Source organism: Larus michahellis, chromosome 17, assembly GCF_964199755.1.
Source record: "Larus michahellis chromosome 17, bLarMic1.1, whole genome shotgun sequence".
In the NCBI taxonomy this organism is placed as follows: Eukaryota; Metazoa; Chordata; class Aves; order Charadriiformes; family Laridae; genus Larus; species Larus michahellis.
This window is the reverse complement of record NC_133912.1, coordinates 2,343,077-2,364,454: the sequence shown is the minus strand read 5'-3', so window position 1 is coordinate 2,364,454 and position 21,378 is coordinate 2,343,077. Positions and strand designations below refer to the sequence as shown.

Here is a 21,378-nt window from a genome sequence, read left to right as displayed (position 1 = left end):
GCACCTGTGCTTATCTGCTCTAGGTGCTTTCAGCCTCGCGAGGCATCGCAATAGTGTGTGCAGGTAGGGCTGAACGCTCAGTAACACAGGGCCGTAGGGGAGCCCGGTCAGGAGAACTGCACTGAAATGTTGGAATTCCCGATAAGCAGATATGGAGATACCGTAAATGATGGGACCAGCAAATTGGATTTGAGAACAGGGAAATGGGCATTAGATGTTTTCTTGATACAGTTGTATCCTGTGCAGATGTACAAGCTCTGACTTGAAATTCATCAACTTGACCTACCAGAGAACTTCAAGAATGGGTGTGAATGTGGGCTGTGCCTTTTGTGAAATGTCCTGTAAACATTTGTTCCAGTACATTTGATTCTCAATTTACAATGAAGAAGGATTCATTCATCTGAAGAGAGATTGCTTAATGGCCTCTATACAGCCAGAACTTTTATTAATATAATGGTGTCAGATTTCTTTTGAAGGGCATTCAGAGCTGCTAAGCAGTTGAAGAAGTGGCATTTTAAATAAAATTGCATTTCTGTTCTTAAGGCAAGCATTAAATTTTGTAGCGAATTTTGTCATTTACAACCCCCATGAAATAGCCAAACGTAGGCTTTATGGAACAGAGCAGCTTCTTTAATTTGTTTGGCCTTTAATGTTTACAGAATGTATGTGTCAGTGTTTTGCGTAAGTGCTAGTGGGAATCTAGGTATTTTCCCCTCCCATGAAAAACAGTCCATGGCAGAAACAAGATAATTAGTCTGGTTACAGCTTGACATGTGTGGTGAATCAGTCATATGTATGTTGTGCTATTTGCTCTATAAATTAAAATAATGTCAAGTATGCATAATACACATGCATATAAAAATGTGTGCATATGATTATACCTGTAATCTTCCAAGCTTGCCTTGGGGAGAGGCCAGGAAAAATGGCAATGTCTGACTGCTGTGCGGCTCTCGGGTTTTCCATGCCCAGAGGACGTTTTCTATGATGCTTCTCCCAGTGACCAGTGGCTCTTTCCCAGTTACGCTGTCATCAGTTTCTCATTTGGGGGCTTCTAATGAGGCTCCCACCAAAATACAAGGCTGCAGCTTTGAAAATGAATGGCTGCAGTGCTGTAGAAAGTCCAGAAGATGCAGAAATAACGCTTAGAAGTGTTGTTGCAGGTGGATGCCAGTCTTGTGAGTCTTTTCCCAGGGACCCTGAGCTTCAGTTTCATTCTCCATGTCCTCCTTGAGAATGCAGAGTTCTTGTAAAGTCTGTTGAAACAATGTAGAAAGGGCAGAGGAGCTGCTTTTTTTCCCTCTTCTTCTGCCTTTCTGGCCCTGCTCCTGCCCGTGTTTCAGTGCTGCTAATTCACAAAGTTTATTTTCCTTCATCCAGATCAGGGATAGGGAGGAAAAAGCCACTAGCCTTAATATATAAGGGACTGATATCACCTGTAGCATCTTCAGCCTTCCTTGGTCTTTTGTCTCAGAGGGCATGGAATTAAATAGTTACTATTAAAGATTAGTAAGGGTTCACAGATGGTTACTGAGTGTTTATAATTGTGTTAGAGAGAAAATCTTCAGTGTTGTTTCCAATATTTTTGTGGTGCTGTGACAAAGTATTTAATTTCCTCCAGTAGTAGAATATTCCATTAAACAAGTCTAGCAAATGCTCAAAGAAACGACTGTTTCCAATATGCAATTTTACGTGCAGAGCTTTTCTTATTTCCAGTGGAAGTCCAGAACACCTTCAATGGGAAGAATAATAGCACTGTATTTCAGGATCTCAGTGGGAAGGGTTTGGGAAGAGTTTATCGTGGAGAGTTTTGTAGGCATAATCACATTACACAAATAATGTGAGTAAATAGACTGGAGTCTAGTAACAAGGCCTGGGTACTATGGCATCCGTGTTTGTCCGCTGGGAGGGCAGAGACCCAGAACACAGGTCTGATTCTGAAGGTTATTTTCAAATAGAACGTAACAAGCAGAACATACTCCTCTATGCCCTCAGTCTTACTCCACAGCCGACACCAGCGTCTTCCCAGGAGTAACTTCAAACGAAGTTGCCTGTAACCAGGCTAAGCATAGAGCTTGTGTAATACGTAGAGCATATAGAATCATAGAATCATAGGGTTGGAAGGGACCTCTGGAGATCATCTAGTCCAACCCCCCTGCCAGAGCAGGGTCACCTAGAGCAGGTTACACAGGAACATGTCCAGGCGGGTTTTGAATGTCTCCAGAGTTGGAGACTCCCCCACCTCTCTGGGCAGCCTGTTCCAGTGCTCTGCCACCCTCAGGGTAAAGAAGTTCCTCCTCATGTTTAGGTGGAACTTCCTATGGTCAAGTTTGTGCCCATTGCCTCTTGTCCTGCCCCCGGGCACCACTGAAAAGAGCCTGGCCCCATGCTCCTGACACCCACCCTTTAAGTATTTATAAGTGTTGATAAGGTCACCCCTCAGCCGTCTTTTTTCCAGACTGAAGAGACCCAAATCCCTCAGCCTTTCCTCATAAGAGAGGTGTTCCAGTCCCCCAATCATCTTTGTAGCCCTCTGCTGCACCCTTTCCAGCAGTTCCCCGTCCCTCTTGAACCGGGGAGCCCAGAACTGGACACAGTACTCCAGGTGCGGCCTCACCAAGGCAGAGTAGAGGGGGAGGATGACCTCCCTCGACCTGCTGGCCACGCTCTTCTTGATGCGCCCCAGGATGCCATTGGCCTTCTTGGCCACAAGGGCACATTGCTGGCTCATGGTCATCCTGTTGTCCACCAGGACTCCCAGGTCTCTCCCCACCAAGCTGCTCTCCAGCAGGTCAGCACCCAACCTGTACTGGTGCATGGGGTTGTTCCTTCCCAGGTGCAGCACCCTACACTTGCCCTTGTTGAACTTCATAAGGTTCCTCTCTGCCCAACTCTCCAACCTGTCCAGGTCTCTCTGTATGGCGGCACAGCCTTCCGGTGTGTCAGCCACCCCACCCAGCTTGGTGTCATCAGCAAACTTGCTGAGGGTGCACTCTATCCCCTCATCCAGGTCATTGATGAATATGTTGAAGAGGACTGGACCCAGTACTGACCCCTGGGGAACACCACTCGTCACTGGTCTCCAACTAGACTCTGTGCCCCTAATCACAACCCTCTGAGCTCTATCTTTCAACCAGTTTTCTATCCACCCCACTGTCCATTCATCTAACCCACACTTCCTAAGCTTCCCTATGAGGATGCTGTGGGAGACCGTGTCAAACGCTTTGCTTAAGTCAAGGTAGACCACATCTACCGCCCTCCCCTCATCTATCCATCTAGTCATGCCATCGTAGAAGGCTATCAGATTAGTCAGACATGATTTCCCCTTGGTGAATCCATGCTGAGTACTTCTGATAGCTTTCCTTTCCTCCACATGCCTTGAGATGACACCCAGAACGAGCTGTTCCATCATCTTTCCAGGGATGGAGGTGAGGCTGACCGGCCTGTAGTTCCCCGGCTCCTCCTTCTTGCCTTTCTTGAAGACTGGAGTGACATTGGCTTTCCTCCAGTCCCCAGGCACCTCGCCTGTTCTCCAGGACTTTTCAAAGATGATGGAGAGCGGCCCAGCAATGACTTCTGCCAGCTCCCTCAGCACTCTCGGGTGCATCCCATCAGGGCCCATGGACTTGTGAATATCTAGATGATCTAATTGGTCCCTCACTCGCTCCTCCTCAACCCAAGGGAAGTCGTCTTCTTTCCCTGTTACTTTATTCAATGCCTGGGACTCCTGAGGTCTGGGCCGAGCAGAAAAGACCGAAGCAAAGAAGGCATTCAGTAACTCTGCCTTCTCCACATCCTCCGTCACCATGACTCCTGCCTTATTCAGCAGTGGGCCTACAACTTCTATGGTCTTCCTTTTGCTTCCAATATACTTGTAGAAGCTCTTTTTGTTGTGCTTGATGTCCCTAGCCAGGTCTAATTCCAAGGCGGCCTTGGCTTTCCTTGTTTCATCCTTGTTTCCTTGTTTCATCCCTGCACACTCTGGTGGCATTCTTGTAATCCTCCCAAGGGGTCAGTCCCTTCTTCCACTTATTATATTCGTATATATCTATTTTATAATCTTCATTACCGATCTCTGCCCTCTCCTGTCTGTAGGTTCTGTGTGGTGAGCTTCCTAGGAAGCAGTGCCTGCTGTACATTGGACCCAAACGGCCCCTCAGGGGCTTGGTGTGAGTGAGGGTCGGTAGCGTGGAAGAGAGCGTGGACAAATCTCGTGATTACTCACCTAATGGCAGCAGGAGTGGTGTCCCTGGACAGCCCAGTGTTAGCAGCAACATTTGAGACATTCAGAAAATTTGCTCCTCGAAAGGAAACCGGGTTTCTGATCAGAAATCCAGGAGGAATTGCCATAAACCTGAGAAGTTGTGTAGTAAATTCAATTGTAATCCAAAGTGCTGATAAAGATATAAATTCAATCTTTTTATTTTCAAGTCTTTAAACTGAGAAAATGTGCATTTTGATAAGCAGTTTGTTTTAACTGTGGGGTAGAAAGGTGGGTCTTGATCGTGTTACCCTTCCTTTTATTCCATTGCCTGACAGCATTAGACTAAAGCTACTAAAAGACTAAAGTGGAATCATTTGTTGAGAATCTGTTTGTACATCTGCAGTACTGCAGTATTGCCAAACCCAAGCATCTAGAAATCCTGAGGAAGGCCTTATTTTTCAGAATCGTGAGGTCTTTGGCCCAGCCACTTACACCGTTGTGGCAAACAGCATGTAGGGCTTTCAGACCTTCAGATGTCGATCTGAAGCAAAGGAGTTTTCTGAAATGCCTTTTGCCACGGTCCTGTTAGTCGAACGCTGCATAAATCAGCACGGTTAACGTTTAGCCAAAGCAGCCCTGCTGGATGCAGTGTTGATTGTCGGAATGGTTACCCAAAGTAAATAAATGGTGATCTATTAATAAAATAAAAACCTGTCTGAATCTCATATTTAATGAAACCAGAACGGATAATACCAGACCTTCAACAGGCCTTTGATACATCAGGTCTGCGCCATAATCTCCCCAAAGGCACATTTATACCGCCTGCAAGTGCAATATATAAACGGGGCTCTCTGGCGGTAACAGCAGAGCTGTCTGAAGGATTGGCTGAGAAGATTTTACAAATACTCTTTAAATTTTGATTTTGAGCCTCTGATCTCTGTGAAAGCTTGAAATATATTCCATAGGGTATTTGAAACTCAGCGCTTTATCTGAAGAAAAGTTTACCTTGATAAAATGAGAGTGATTTGAGCCATCCCTGCAGAGTTGGAGCAGGTGAAAAGGTGCTCACCCTTCAGATATGATCAGTAAGAACTCTGAGAGCTGATGGCTCAGGCCTTGGGACCAGAATTCAGGCTGAGATATGGAAAATGCTATCTCTGTTTTAGGCAAAACGTGCAGTGACAACTGAGAAATCAAATTTGTGTGTTTCTTCTTTTAAGGCTAATGTTGTTTGCCTGGGCAATAGAAGCAATTTTTTGAAATCGACTGGAAATTACTCCTCTGCATTTTTTCTGCATTTTAAGACTTGCAAATCGTGCAGTGATGAAACAAAATTATCCATTGATTGGTAAGGAAGTGCAGCTATCTCTCCACCAGATTTATACTCTTGTCCTGCTTGTATAATGAGGAATTATGAGAAACTAAAATGTCTGTAAGATTTCTAGATTTATAAAAGCATTTATAGCATAATATGAGCCACGTAACAGAGCACCACAACAGACTATATGTACCATTACCCAGAAATGGTCACTCAGCATCAAACCTCTCTGTCTTCCTTTCCAGAATGATGAAGTCCTCTGTACACGCAGAAGAAGATGACTTTGTGCCAGAGCTTCAGAGAAGCATCCATCCTAGGGAAAGGCCAGACTGGGAGGAGACCCTCAGCGCTATGGTAAAACACCTCCTTGCTTTTTCTATATACATCATGTTTGGTTTTGAACAAGATACAGAATCACAGAATGGCAGGGGTTGGAAGGGACCTCTGGAGACCGTCTAGTCCAACCCCCTGCCAGAGCAGGGTCACCCAGAGCAGGTGGCACAGGAACGCCTCCAGGCGGGGTTGGAATGTCTCCAGAGACGGAGACTCCACCATCTCTCTGGGCAGCCTGTGCCAGGGCTCTGCCGCCCTCAGGGTAAAGTAGTTCCTCCTCGTGTTTAGGTGGAACTTCCTATGCTCAAGTTTGTGCCCGTTACCCCTTGTCCCGTCCTCGGGGACCACTAGAAAGAGCCTGGCCCCATCCTCCTGGCACCCCCCCTTGAAGTATTTATAAGTGTTAATGAGATCCCCCCTCAGTTGTCTTTTTTTTCTAGACTGAAGAGATCCAAGTCCCTCAGCCTTTCTTCACGAGAGAGGTGTTCCAGTCCCCTCGGCATCTTGGTAGCCCTTTGCTGTCCCCTCTCCAGCAGTTCCCCGTCCTTCTTGAACTGGGGAGCTCTTATATTCTAGTTACGCATTGATTTATGTTCCCTAAGTTTCATATTTTTAAATGGATTGCCTAGTACTTTCAACAAGACCAAAATACTTTCCTTCCTCTGGCAGTTTGTCAAGGAGGGAGAGCGGGAGCATGCATAACGCTTCTGCCCTATTAATATGTGCCCCAAAGCAGGTCTAGTAACCAATTAAAAGGTCCATAATGTCACAACGATTTTCAGTCTGCATTAACCTCTTTTTCAGCAAGACTTTTGAGCGTAAAGGGAACTTCTTGTCAAAACATGCTCTTTGAAGCATGCAGCATTGTGGAAGAGTAAGATTTTTAGCGAAATGCTGGCTAAGTCTACAGAAAGAAAACGTCAGCCTGAAAGCTGACCTATCATCAGGGGGAACAGAATTGCAGAAGAGCAACCACAAAGGTGCTGTTCGCATGCTTACAGAAGGCACTACAAGCGGGCAGCGGGCCACAGACAACCATATAGCCTTGATATATTTGTTTTCTTTTTAAATGAGTGTGTAAAGTACCTGCAGTTCCACTTTCCCAGCTCCCTCTAGCATTTGCTGAGCTCGGAAGGTCAGAAGTTATTTTATTAGCAGCCAAATAGGGCAATCTGATTAGGTGGTTTTGTGAAGTTCCTTTACCTCACAGTAGCTTGGCCTGCTTTGTTTCAGTGTAGGAGCTTCTGGAAGTTGTATCTTGTTTGTTATTTTCAGATTTTCTAAACTGCCTCATGACTATAGTAAGCTGAAGAGGAAATTGCCTTCTGTGATAGACCTTGGGGGTGGGGGAAGGTCAGGAACATTCCAGGACAGCGATGCTCTTGAGGGGCGGGCAGTCCAGCAGCCTGGCTAAGGTTACTTACTGCCGTGTGGCATCAGTGACAATTTTTCCCTCTCAGTGGATCATGTGGCAGTGGCAGGGCCATATGTTCTCTGCTGCGGGACTGGCAGCAGTGCGGCAGCAGCGTGAGAGCTGGGCTGGATTTAGCTGTACTGCAGGGCAGGCAGGGTCATCCGATGAATGGGGCTGAGGGTATTCATCCCAGTGGACTGTCTGAAGATTAAGGCACCATTAATGTGAAATAGATTTTGTATTAGCTGTTCTTTATACAATGTTCAGAAAATGTTTAGGTAATAAGCAACCAATGAGCCAGGTATTTATTTTAATTTTAACAGGGGAACTATGTTTTACTATTTAAAAGCATTATCGAACCCCATATAATACAATGATAGTATTTTGTTCCAAACTTCATTTTCAAGTCAAAAAAAACCAACCTAAAACTTAGACATCACCAGCGTTTTTGCCTGCTGGTATTTTCTGTGTGCGTCGCTCTGCTTGACTCCTTGCTTATCCGCTGTTAATTTTGACTTTTTGCAACTATCACTGTTTAAGTATGATTTTTCTCATATGTGGGTATTTTTTCCTTCTCTCCACCTTGGCCAGCAGCTCACGCTGGTGCCGCCTGTGTGAGAGCAGTGTCTGTTCTAATCAGCGTTCCTCAGCAGCGCATTGTGCTTGGCAACACCTTGGAGCTGGGAGTCTCTGTAAATCACTGCTTGACACCCTGCTGCTGTCTGTAACCTCAAGGTGTGTCTCAGGAATGTGAGTCTGTAATTCAGTCTCTCCACCTGTAACACAAGTTAGCTGGCATAGCTCATTTGCTGTTGTTTTTTTCCATTGTTGATTTGCAATGAAGGCAAGGTTCACCTCTTCTGCCTTGATGCTTTCCCTGTTCTCATCAAGGCTGTTGTGCTCATGGACCTTCTTCAGTGTTCGGCTCTATACTGCAACCTACACGTTTGCATAATGTTCTTCTCACTGTGCTAACTGTTAATTCACTTTTTAGAACATGTCCTCTTGCATGCCTGCAGTACACACACTGAACAGTCCAGGTAGCTATAAAAAAAGATTTAGAGGACAATAAACAAGAAAATTCACATCTGAGACTTGCTGCACAATGATTTGGTGTGATGAAGCACAGGACTACGTGTAAAGCTACCGAACCTGTATTTATGATGGCTTGCATTTGTGCTTACAGCCTTACTTTGACCTTATGGTCCTCTCAATGCATTGTAGACGGGTAGGAAAAACCTCGCTGCTCGTGTTTACTGTGTCGAATGAATCAAATTTCCACTTTCAACCCCTGCCTTATGTCCAGTCAGAAGGTGATATTTACAAGATGTAAATATTTACAGGACGGTGTTCAACACTGTCACCCTATTCTCTGCTTAACCAGTGCGTCTACTATATTCTGTCTTTTTCCTGGTCATTTTAAGCCTGCGATTTTTTTCCTTGCTCTTTTCTTTCATTTTGTTTTTTCAGCAGCCTCTGGTTTAGCCTTTACCCAGAGCACGCTCCTGACGTGGTGTGCAAGTAACTCGTAGTGGCATAATACATTTAATTTTTGGTTAGTTGCGGAGTTCAAGTTTTGCTGTTGCTTTTGATTCCAGCCTCTGGAGGATGGAGGCTGCGGGGGTTGGAGGAGTTGGCCATAGCTGTGGTGTCTTCTCCTCTCTGTCGCTTCCCGTGGCAGACAGGCGAGGAGCCAACTGGGTGCAAGGCTTTGTCATGTTAAATGAATGTCACCTTCTGCCAGGTGAGCAAATGCTGACGAGCAACCTAGGGAGGGCTCGGGAAATTCTGACACAGTCGACAGACCGGTGATGCTTATTCGTTTGGCTCTTGAACTTTGTCTTTGTACATGTTTTTGTATTTTGGGAAAAGGCGATTTCTGCATTCACAGTTAGATGAACACATACGAGTTGTCCCTACTCTCCCTCCCCCCTTTTATCCGCAATATATTTCAAAGTGCTTATTATTAATTTATATAAATGCTTTGTTTCCAGAGCTATTTCTTAATAAAAAATAAAACACCCTAAAGATCTTTCTAAACATATGGAGGTTGAATATCCTCTTATACTGTAAATATAAGGTAGGGCAGAAACTCTGTTTTTAATATTTCTGTCATTGCCAGTTTATTCTCGCACTCTTACTCTACCTGAGTAGCTTTAGTCCTTTGATACTACTTTTATTGTCCTTTTTTTTACGTTTATTATTTATACTTTCATCTCCTTTTTAAAAGCGCTGTTTTCTTGTTTGTGGTTTAGCAGAAGGGCAGGTGATTTTGTATTGGAGACCTGGTTTGTTTGGGTACTTCTGCTGGTTCTTGAAACTCCCTGGTAGTTCTGAAATCCCGGGTGCAGGTTTGAGACGCAACACTGGATGGACAGACTTTATGGGAGTTAGCTAATACGGCAGCTGCCTGAGTAGTCCTCAAGGACTGCTATATTTTGTATTCGCCCCCCGACTCGTGTTCTGTATTTTTAGAAATTGGTCATATTAGATTTACCATTTTTCTCCCTGTCTCAGCCTCCTATTCCCGCGGCGCTGCAGGCCTGCTGGGTAACCTTCACACACGCTGGTTCTTTCTGTCTCTGCTCCAGTTTGGAAAATGCGGTTGATGGTTTGACTGTCTTTGTAGAACACTCCTGAGTTCTAGGGATGAAAAGCTGTATTTGAGCCAAGTAATATTGCAGTATATGGATTTTCTAACCTTTCTCTGAGATAGTAATGGCTTTTTAAAGGGAAGTTCCTGAAGAGTTCTCTTATTTCTATGTTACAAGAAACGAAGTTGTGAAAGAGAGCCTTTATATAATATTTCTCATATGAGCCTGCAAAACAGCTGTCCTCAGCCTGTCATTAACTTTAGCATAAATTGATATTTGTACTTAATATTGCGTTTACCTTATGTTATTGACCATCGGACTTGCTTTCGGCACCTCTCTAGGAGTTCAGTAAGTGGCAATGTTTTAAACGCAGCGTGCTGACAGCAGGCTGCTGTGCTCACAGACACGCACGCTCTATCCCCTTTTTCTTCCATTTGTCTAAATTTTGTGGGGAAGCAGGATTAAGACAGTGAGATAAATACCAAAATCTATTTATGCACCCTGTTGAAATTATGCTGTCGGAGAAAGATGCCACCTGAAGCTGCATTAACCTGAGATAAGGAGATATCTGGAGAGCAGTGGAGATAAGGTGAATATACTCACTCCAAAGCTAGAAATAGGATTTCTTTTGTGTGTGTTTCTGAAAAGGTCGGGTTTGTCACAGTGTATGCCACTGCTTTCAGTTTTGGAAGCTTTCAAAATAGGAGTCCCTAAAGCTGCGGTAGGTTTATTTACTGTGGGATTTTTTTTCCATAGTGCCCTGAGCACAAGAATACAGACGATCGTCCCGACACCCTGTCACATCCCGCAGTGAAGGTCTGCAGGGATTCATTTGTGAGCGGATCACGGCTGGAAGTGACCAGGAGTTCTTCACCTTCAGGAAATCAGCCTTTCCCACCCCGGTGCACCTCTGCCTTTGGATCTAGAAGTCCGATTGCCCATAATGAGGTTATTGAGATGATAGCCGTAGTATCCCCAAGTGTTACTGGTTTATAACCAGGCTGCCTAGAAGCGATGGGATGCAGGAACTTCTAAATTACTGATGCGAAACCGTTATGAATCCTTGAATTTGTCAAATGCATAAGTGAACAAGGCGGCAGGTAGTTGGCAATTGGTACTCGTCGTCCTTTTTGGCTTATGCTGGTGGAATTTTCTTAGGGAAAATACAAGCCTATAAATGTTTCAGAAAGGCAGAGGGGTTAGAGTCTGTCCTATGAACTCCCTGGAATAATCTTAGTTCTTCTATCAGGTCAGGTGGGTTCCGAGATGTGTAATATTTTCAGCATTTGGTACTAGTTAAGGTAAAGTACCATGGCTTGTGAAGGTAATAAAGGCTTTTTAATGAGACCTCAATATATCACTCTGTTAAATCTGGGACGTGAGCGCCGAGAAAACTATTTTTAAACGCAATTTATAAAAGTGTGTAGAGATTAGTGAATTGTAAAGGTTTAAAGAAAGATTTCACTCTCCTTAGCGCAGGGTTTGTTTCTTGTTCTTTGTACAGCGCTTAGCCCGGTGCTGCCCCAGATCTCGATTGTGGCTTCTGCAAGAATAGATGCAAAAAATAGGAGTACGTAGGGTTTCTTTTTAAATTATTTTTGGTTGGTTGTTTTTTAATTCAAAAAACATCAGGCATGTTTCTGAGTATGTCAGTCCGACCCAAACGACCATGAACGCTTCCAGTGACTCTGGCCAAATCTGCAGAGCAAGGGAAAGTGGTAAATCCACTTGCTTGTCCCGGTCAATGATGGTGGTCTTCAAAAAGGTGGTTTACTGAAATGATCTCGTTGCAACAACCAAAATAGATAGATAGAATACCCTTTAATGTGTAAAAATTGGCACTCTGGGTTTTTTATACCTGTGGCTTACAGCTCTTCGTGCTTTGTATGCGTATGAACCGACACCAGAATTTTACAGCTGGGTATCTGGGTGTGAGCTCTTAAGTAACGGTGCCGACAGTTTTGTTAGACTGATCGTGTTTTCAGACGGGTTACAGATATATATAAAAAATAAATATATTCAGACTTTGGGAAAAAGACTACTTTTGAGCTCTGAATGCCTACCTGTACGTTCTTTTTGAAAGTCCAAAGTTTTAAGCTCTCAAGTGCAAGGCAAAGTTTTAGTAGAAAGGAAGCTGATATTCTGTTTTTTCTCTTGTTTTTCGAACGACTTGGACAATTCGGTGGAAATGGACTTTAGATACTATGCTCCAGCAGTTGGCTCTAAGTCTTAAGAGTCCTTGCGTTTCTTAAATGCAATGGAAAATGTTACCTTAAGGTTTGGAGGTTAGTTTTGTGCTGATGAAGGCTTTCAGGCTTTTGGCTTGGGTTAGTATGTCTCCTCCAGTAGTTAGTACTACTTCTTGCAGTAGTTTGTCTTCTCCATCCAGCGCTCGGTGGCATCTTTATGTGAATCACTGCAGCTTGGGCTGCGTGGCAGGTAGGTCACAGGGCACCGTTTCTAACAACGATAACGATGGGATAGAAATTGGATTTCAGATAGCGTGGGCAATATAGGCGCTGATATGAGACAATGTTCCATACAGCACACCAAGCCGTCATCGGGCTGTAATAATATTTTGGTCAAAACAGTTCTGGTCTGGCATTGTACCAGTAACCTATATTTTCAGTTCACATAACTTGTTTGCCTTGTTATTGCTGCGTAAATCAAGTATTTTTTCCCCTTGTTAAGCTTTTGGCAAGGTGTTAGGTTGTTGTGTGTGGTTCTTTCTCTCCCTCTTGGTTAGAGAGTCGTTTTTGTTTCAAAGGCTGACTCCCAGCATGAAGCTTGTCCCTGAGAATCTTTGAAAATTGGGACAATCACTTAATTGGCACATTGGCTTCCATTTGGGTTTGCCAATTAAATGAGTTCAATTAAACCAGAATGGATACCGTATTTTTGGCAGTAAGTATTAATTTATAGCAATCTTTTAATTTGCATTGGTGATGCTATGGAAGCAATTGTTTCTAGTTACATTTACTTTCTTTACAGTCTGTGCAATCTTGCAGTACAGTGTTGATCCAGGAGAAAAAGATTGCATTTTATATATTTCTGTTTTAAAATCTGTGGATATGTAACATTTAGCAAAGAAGGAAGGATTTAGGATTTGCCGAGGCTGGATCGGTAAAGTTTGTTGTTCACCGTGATCACCAGTTTTCATGCACCCTGATTTTGCATTTTGCGTATGTATCTCTTTCGAAGTGTGTCTGATGCACATCAGTAAGCACAGTGTGTTACTAAGTGAAATGTTCGGGTCGTGTTTATACACCACCACTTGTATTTGTTCTTGTATGGTTGTAGGTGATAATGGCAATTAAAAAGGTAAAGATGGCATTGGAGTGTAATTGCTTCCAGCAATGGCAGAGGCACAGGTAGGCGAGGCAGGCGTTAATGTGGCCACTGATGCCGGGGTTACCAAGGCCTTAGGGAGCCTGGGTGCCTGTTGATCCCACTGTGACTGAAGCGCTGGGCTCGGATGTCGTACCAGTAGCAGCTGTGTGGCGTGTGCTGGTCTGTGAATGTCCAGTCTGAATTCCTTGGGTTATAGTTTGTAGAATTTTACGTTCAATTTCGAACAGCTTCCTACCCAGTATCTTTTACAATTACCCCCCCTTGGTCAGACAAGCTGCCTGTTGGTGACAGCGCGGTGATGCTGTTCTGATGGCTGGTGCTGCTGTTGTAATTAGTCCAGGTTATTCACTACTTGAATTTCTAGAGGCAATATGAGATGTGCTCTGAAGACAGGATTACGCTGTCGTGACCCTCCTCCTCTTTTCCTCCTACCCTATTCCAAAGATGATCTCTTTTTACTCATGTTTTGTTGTCATACTGTAAGAAATGTCACATTTGTTTGAAATGTACTTATTTGGGAGATAAAACTTGTAATTTACTTATCTGTCAATCACTTCTTCTCCAGTCCCAGCTGCTTAAAAATAAGATGGAACACCCAGGGAAGGAGTCTCTTACAAATAAGTAGTTGTTGTTTATTTTTTTTTTAAATCGATGTTCATTGCTTCTTAGTTACCATAATGCGAAAAAAGATGGAAGAGTTTTTGAAGGGCTGTCAATAGTTTGCTCATCCATCCCCTTCCATTCCCACCCCCAAGATAACCCCAAGAGACAAACAAAACATGTCAGAGTATATATTGCCTTGCTGAAGGTTGTAGGCATAAATTTTTTTTGCCATGATTCAGCCTTCTTAATTATAAAGTGATGAATTATTCCCTGAAAGTATTGGTAATCTTTAGCCTGATTTTTTTGATTTAAATAATTCCATACAGTTCTGCCTTGCTACATGTATATTGGTCACCGCTGGGTTGGTGGAGCTCTGCGTGATCAGATATGGTGGTTGCTGGGGCACAGATGATCCTGGCTGCAAAGCCCAATGCTTTTGCACCAGCAGTCAGAACACTTCATCTTTGCTTTAAGGTTGTTCCATGAAAATTCATAATGGATGCTGGAGGGGCTTGCTACAAGTGCTTTTTCCATCGAGTAAGGCTTTTTTTCTTACCCTAGAAGCCAGTGTGTCTCCTTTAGTTAATTTTCCTCGGCTAGCATAGGATCCATAGGGTTGTGGCTGTGACCCGATGATGTGAGGATGTTTCGCCTCCTGTGAGCAGACATCAGAGCTGCTTTGCAGAGTTTCAGACTGAAAATCACTGCCGTTCTCTATAATATCAGCAAATTTATCAACTTCATGATATCCGTGTGGGACTGGATGCGCTCTTCTGTGGATTCAGAGTACACCGGGCTTCTTTATTGCAGAAATCTACTTTACAAAGTTTCTGTCTTTGATTATTCCTTCCCACCTCCCATGCGACAGAGGACCGTCTTAGGACAGTTACGGTGAGAGAGTTTCTGGGGTGAAGAGTTGGGAAGGGAATCGCTGAGCTCATCTCATTTAAAAATAATCCCCCAAAAGACGTTCAGCTTTCCTCTTTCTTTTTTAATCTGGATTGTTTCAGGAACTTGTGCTGTAGCCGCTAAAAGAGCTGCAGCTGCAGTGGGAGGAAGTAGGAGAGAGCAGCCTGGGGCTGACTGATTGGGGTGGGAGTTTAGAAAATGGGCTTTACCTCTTCCAGCCAGGCTGTCCTGAAACTGTGCCCTCAGGCTAACAGCGCTCCTGATGCACCTTCTGGTTCAGGGAGTGTAAAAGAAGTTTTAGGGTCTCTGTGTTCTTGCTTTGCTCTGTGGCTTGTACTGCAAGCAAATATTTTCAGCTTGAAAACATCTCAGGTCGCTTTTTGGTACGGTTGCAGAATCCAAAGTTTTAACTGTTGATTCTTGCTTTCTGGCACAAGATTTCCCCCTGTGTTTGTATGTGGCTACCTGACTGCTCTTGGTTTCCTAGTCTGAACGGTCTGGTGTGTTAGAGCTGCACCCATGTGCAGGAATGTCGTCTTAATTCATTTTGGTTTTTTTTTCCTTTGTGCATATGTTTTTGGTTTTACGTCTCAGTCTCTGTTCTTTTCCTTAAATATTGACCTTTGGGGGGGAAAAAAATAATCCCTCGGTTTTAGCTGATAATTTTATGAACGTGAGAAAACATCCTTGGAGGGTGAAGATTCTCAGCATCCGTTTCTGCAGAGTTCGTGTTCTTGGTGAGGAGAGGAAGTAGTCGTCATTCACCTTCCCAGTTTTGCTGCCCAGTAGCCTGGACAGACCCTTGCATGCATCAGGTGTCCTGTTCTGACCTGACCTGACCCGAGGGACGTCGGGCCATGTCTGGAGAGCGATGTCACCCCAGGTTTGCCAGCATTGCTTCGTCTTTCCTAACCTGGTGCAGAGAAGTGGCTCTTTGAGGCTGAGCAGGGTCTGGACGGCAGCTTTAAGGGCTGAATCCTGCCCAGTTTGTGACCAGCAGCCGGGGGCTCTCCAGTGGCTCAGCCGGGGCAGGGCTGTGATCACGGGCCAGGATAAACCTTCAGCAAAGTTAATGAACTGACCCTTTTGTCCTGTTGTTCAGAAGTTTATGGACAGCTTATGGTATAAATTGCATGTTACAAGTAGGCACATTCTTCACATTACTGCGTTATTATAAGGGTTTGGAAAATGAGTGGATCATATACCAGTTTTGTATTTTGTGCCATTGGAAACAGCTCTTTTTATAAACAAAAAGCTGAGTCCAGGCTGGCTTTACACGCATAAACATAAATTCAAGTTAACTCCACTGACTCAGATATTTGGGTTAAATGTCAGGCTGCTGTTTTTTCCACTTTCCCAATCTTTCTTCTATGGCATTGGGAAAATTCTTCAGTTTCTAAGCCGATTTATACCTATAACATAACACAACATAACATTGTTATTTGCATAATCACTGCCTATGGCCAGGGGACTTACCAGAGGGGCATTTGCTAGTTTCAGGCTGAATTCATCTCTTGTTGGTTTTTGTGTGATGAGAAATTGCTTTCTACCATAACAACCCAAAGCTCCACTTGTCCTTTTATAACTAAGCCATGTTTAGGACCCCTCCTCCCGCTGTGAAACCAAGCGTCTGTAGGAATTGTGCATCAAACAGGGTCTGGGATTTTGGGAGTCTTTTTTTTTTTTTTAGCCAACAAGAAACTGGAATTGACATATTGTGCTTATTGGATATTCTATTTTCTGTGCCTTTTTTCTAAAATTTATTTTGTAGGCTGTACAGAGAAGGACTCTAACCCTGGCTGCCTTTCCCACGCATATTGTATGGGGGATTTTTGTTCTTAAAGTCCATTCCTTCGGCAGTATGCCATTATGCGAGGCTGTGTACTGTACCCTTGCGGCTCCCGGGGCCAAGATCTTTGTGAATGGCAATAAGGAGATCTTGCTGCTGCTTCACTATGGCAATGTCACAGCCAAACATCAAGCTGGCCGGTGGTTATCATGCTAATGTTGCCCTCTGTATCCAACCATTCCGTTTGGCTTGATGCATCTGTTTTTGTCTCTAAAACAAATGATAGCGATGAAAGAAAACACAAGTGTGGGACTGTTTTGCTGGAAATAACCACCATCCTTTGGGTGCATTTGATTCATTGCAGAGAATCGGTGCAAGTCCATGCATCTCTTTAAGGATGCTTAGGAAACCTTGCCGTGACATAAAATCTCCCCACTTTACAGAGGAGAACTTTGGTCACAGTGACAATAGTACTGCCAAAGTAGGTTCATAGAGCTGCCAGGCTGCTTATTCTGTGTCTCAGCGTCCACTTACCAAATTAGTTGTTTTACGTGTGAGCTGGAGATGGTTTTAGCCCCCTATCTGTGAGCTAGCAAACTTTATTTGAAAACACAGTAGATGAATAGTTAAGAATTTGTTCTTTGTTCATTCCAGGCTGATCCTTTAAACTATGGTAAATGGATGCCCTGGACTAACTCCTCTATAATGCTAAGTCTCAGGAATGAGAGGTTTCCCTTAATTTGCCAGCTCATGGCAATGCTTAAAAGTTTTTGGTTTTTTTTTTTCTCTTTTCTTATTTTTTCCCTGCTTTGGAGGGGAGAAGCTGGGAGTAGAAAAAACACATCCTGTGTGGTCTTTTCAAAGCGAAGAATTCACTGCTAACCATGCCATGCAATAAGGACTGGCTACAACAATTCAGCATTGATAGGGAATGTGGAAAATGGAATTAAACTCAAAAAATGATACACGTTAAAAGTATGTTCTTTATTGAATGCAGATTTCTTAGACATGGGATTAAGACTGTGCATAGCCAGGATTCAGAGTTTCCCTACTGGAAGCACTTGTCATTTTTTCACTGGCTTTCCTCTCTCTCCTTTCTCATTCACCATGAGATTTTAAAGGCATCTCTGTCTGAGTAACTGTTTCCCCACATTCCGCAGTCCCCGAACCGAACGGTAAATAAAAAAGTCAGCACTGCCTCTAATGACTCCAGCCATTCTGGCCTTTAGCCTGCACACGAGCCAGCTGTCCGCCAGCACGTCAGAAAGGATGTTTCTTTTATCTTTGCAACAGGGATCAAGACGTTTGCACTAGGTGAGGAGCTAAGTGATGACTTGAATTAAAAAAAAAAAAAGCCGAACTTTTATAAAATTAAAAGTTCCAGCTGTTCCTCGTTCCGAAAACCATATTTGTGCTTTTCTGTTGCATCTCAAAGGTATTTCTTTGCACACAGAGGCTTGGATTGCTGTAATCGGAGTATGCTGGACCCTTGCACTCCTAAGGGTAAAATTTCTCTGCTGCTGTGCTCTTTTCTGAGCGAGGGTACCTAGCCGACTTCTGGAAATATCCAGGGGTACGCAGATCCCTTGGGTACCAGCCCAGGAGCTCGTCCTTGGTTTGCAGCTTTGCTGCCCTCTGGGTGGTTATTAAATGTGCCGGTGCTGCGCTCTGCTGCTCGGAGCGTGAACAGCACGGGCATTAAGGCTTCAGATGGTCGACTGGGAAACGTAGAGTTGGAGCAGGGGTATTTATTTTTATTTTTTGCTTCTTTGGTAAAGCTGCTGTAATATAATGAGCAGATATTTTTGTTTAAGGTGAGATTGTCGGACCTGGGTACGTAAACCAGATGCAATTGCTTCTTCATTTTAAATGCGTCCAAACATCTCAAGCAGCTCTGAAAAATGTAGCTGAAATGTGTTAAAGTGACACAAACATCCTGTATGCAAATATTTAGGAAACTCATTTGCATCCACTGCATGAATCAGTGGAAAGTGGTACTATGAGGAACTTGGCAAATACTTACATTTCCATCATATTGCCACCGTACCGCTGGCACTGGTGGATGAATGTTGTATCGTCATCGATTCCCATTCATTTCTTCCGTTCAAAAGAGCGACCCAGTTACAGCTTTCCTGTGCTCAGGTACATTTTAATCCTTTTAGGGATAGTGCTGGGGCAGCTAAATGCTGCAGAATTGGGACCTTTCATCTGGAGTTATTTGTAGTAGCTTAGTGACAGCGTTTTTCCTCTGCTTTGTTGATTTATTTATTGGGGAGAACCGGGATAGTTGTTACAACATAAGAAGTGGGAGTGGAGAGAGCTCCTTCCCTGGAGTGCGTTAGTGGCTGTGCGGTATGAAGCTGAGACGAGCCGTATTTATTCTTTTTCTTTCTCTGTGCTTCAGTAATTGGCAAAAGCAGGACAGTGCTAATGAGCTATCATCTTTTACCTTGCAGTGAGCAGGGCATGTTTGTAGGACAGTTTCCTTTTAACATCGCAAAGGAAGCTCTGCAAAGAAGTTGATGCCGAACCAGCTTTGTGTAGCGAGTTGGTACCCAAGATTTGGAATAGCTCTTGGTGTCCCTGTGCACAAACACCCACTTCAGATTTTGAACTGGGTATACTGGCCCCTTCAGTTCATCCTCTTGCTCAAGTTAAGTGGACTGTTACCCACCACAGGGTAATGACTTTTACAGAAACAACATTTCTGTTTCCTGCTGTTCTTCAGTGAAGAAGTAAAACTCAAAGCCTGGGGTTTTTGAGGGGCTGCTTTTTTTTTTTTGAAAGCTCTGGGAGGTTTTGTTATGTTCCCCCCCCCCCCCCCCCCCCCCCAAGAAAATCGAGGGGAAATGAAGATAATGTAAAGGAAAGACTGCCATGGAAACCAAGCAGCATTTTGCATCAGCTCAGCCATTTTTAGAAGGAAGGCCATGTGCTGAAAGAATCCAGAGCAATCTGGTCCCTCCAAACTGGTTTTGGTGAGAGACTGATGGTAGGAAGATGCATAAATGTTACTGCCTGTCTAATAGTTATTCTTGCTTTGTCTTAACCTTGGAGAGGAGGAAATTTCCGCCTTCAGAAATCCCACTTGATTTCAGTAGCCTGCTGACCTGTACGTGCTGACCTGCCAAGTCTTGCATTGTCTCCTTCCCTGTATGTGGTACCTCCTCAGGGCTTTTATAGTAGTGTTGGGGAAAACCAGTTTACCAGTTACGGCATTACTGGAGCTTGATGGGATTCCATGTTTTCTTCTCTTCTTGTGTATCCCGGCGTAAGTGTGTGGTAGTAGGAGGGGGACTTTGGGTTTTGCATTAGTTCAATAGTCTCCCCTATTGAAAATACCAAGGTAGAAACTTTATCACATCGCGTTCACTGGGCTGTTTTCTTCAATTTTACGTGTATTTTCAGATTGTGTTACATTTCTGGATGCGAGGGAGACAGGTTGACATGTTTTCTGATAAATGCAATGAGACTTTTTAGGAGAAAATCCTTTCATATTATGCAGTGGAGTTGGTAGATATAAATTATTTATGACTAAGGTTTTGTGTGCTAGAGAACGCAAAGCTGAAGTTTTCCAAATCGTGTCTATAAATATAAAGACCAAAAATTTCAAACTTGCGTGCTTAAAGGTAGACACTCTGATTTGTGAGAGCTCTCAGGTTCCCGAGGGAGTTGAGCAGCAACACGTGAAGATTGCACAAGCGATGTAGGCGATGTAGGTGCTTCAGGTGTCCTCCCGATACCCACTGAGCAAACGGCGCTGTGGATTTCCAAATGGACTGATCGTCCATCGGGGAGTGGGACGGACAGACGGACAGGCGGTCTCCCAAAATTGCTTTAGTGGGATCTGCCTGCCTTGCAGTCGATGTGGCTGTTAGTTATCAAATACCAAAGTTCTCAAATATTGTCCCAACTGCTACTAATATAAGTGGGAGGCTGGTGGCGTTGCTCCAAAGCCTTCAGTGGAAATGGAAGAGGAGTGAGGATCCCGATAAAGTCAATAGATTGCATTCTCGATCAAGTCCTAATTTGTTTACCAAGTTTCGGACCAAAGGAGATTGATGCAGCAGTGACATTAAGCTGTGAAAATTGGACTAAATAATTTGCATAAACAGATTTGCTCTGCAATTACCAGGTTTGCACAGAACAGCGATGCATAGAAAATAGGGAAGTGAGAAGCAACTGATGATGCTAGCTAGCTAATTTTCAGATGTAAATAATTAAACTGTTTCAAAATGATTTTAAAAATTAAATTACTGTGACACAAAGCACAAAAGATGACAACTCTCATTTGGAGTGTTTTGTTTGTATTTGGAGAGGAGGGTAATCTAGGGTGACATTTTGCATGCCAGGTTTTGGATCAAAACAGGTACAAACTCATGGTGAATAAAGTGTGCTTTTATGTATCTTTGGTTTAAATGGAAAGTAGCTGCAGTTTGTTTTGGAGTAATATGGTTTCTAAAATTGCAATAAGTTTCTTTTTTACTTATCTGTCTATTCACCAAGTTATTTCTGGTGTTAGTACCTCATACTAAAGATTTTAGCTGGCACAAGATCACCCTCTGCCCTTTTTCCCCAACTGTGAGACTTCAGAGAGATTGCTGTTCTGCAGCCGACTCCAAAGAGCTCAGATCTAATTGGAAAAGCAACCAAAGTTAATTACTGTGTGGCATCTCATTGTAGTCTGCTTAAATGGAGATACATGCTGTTGGAAACGGGAGAGGCAGATAGCTCCTTCCAGCATGATTTGGACATAACTCAACCGGGAAGAAGAGGATAATACAACTTTTTCAGAGAGAGATGCTGGCATTTAAGTCTCCTGGAGGTGTGAGTTTTGCCTACGCTGCTTTGAGTCAGATCCAGGGT

General features: G+C 43.7%; 1 protein-coding gene across 6 annotated transcripts in view; it reads left to right on the top strand.

The window, feature by feature from the left end:
- Positions 1-21,378, top strand: part of ARHGAP32 (Rho GTPase activating protein 32) — a 256,801-nt gene that overhangs the window by 91,883 nt on the left and 143,540 nt on the right. For all 6 annotated transcript variants that reach the window (XM_074561427.1, XM_074561425.1, XM_074561426.1 and 3 more), the window contains exon 2: positions 5,765-5,873. In XM_074561427.1, the coding sequence (XP_074417528.1) occupies positions 5,766-5,873 (108 nt within the window). In that variant the 5' untranslated portion in view covers position 5,765. The remainder of the gene's footprint in view (positions 1-5,764; positions 5,874-21,378) is intronic.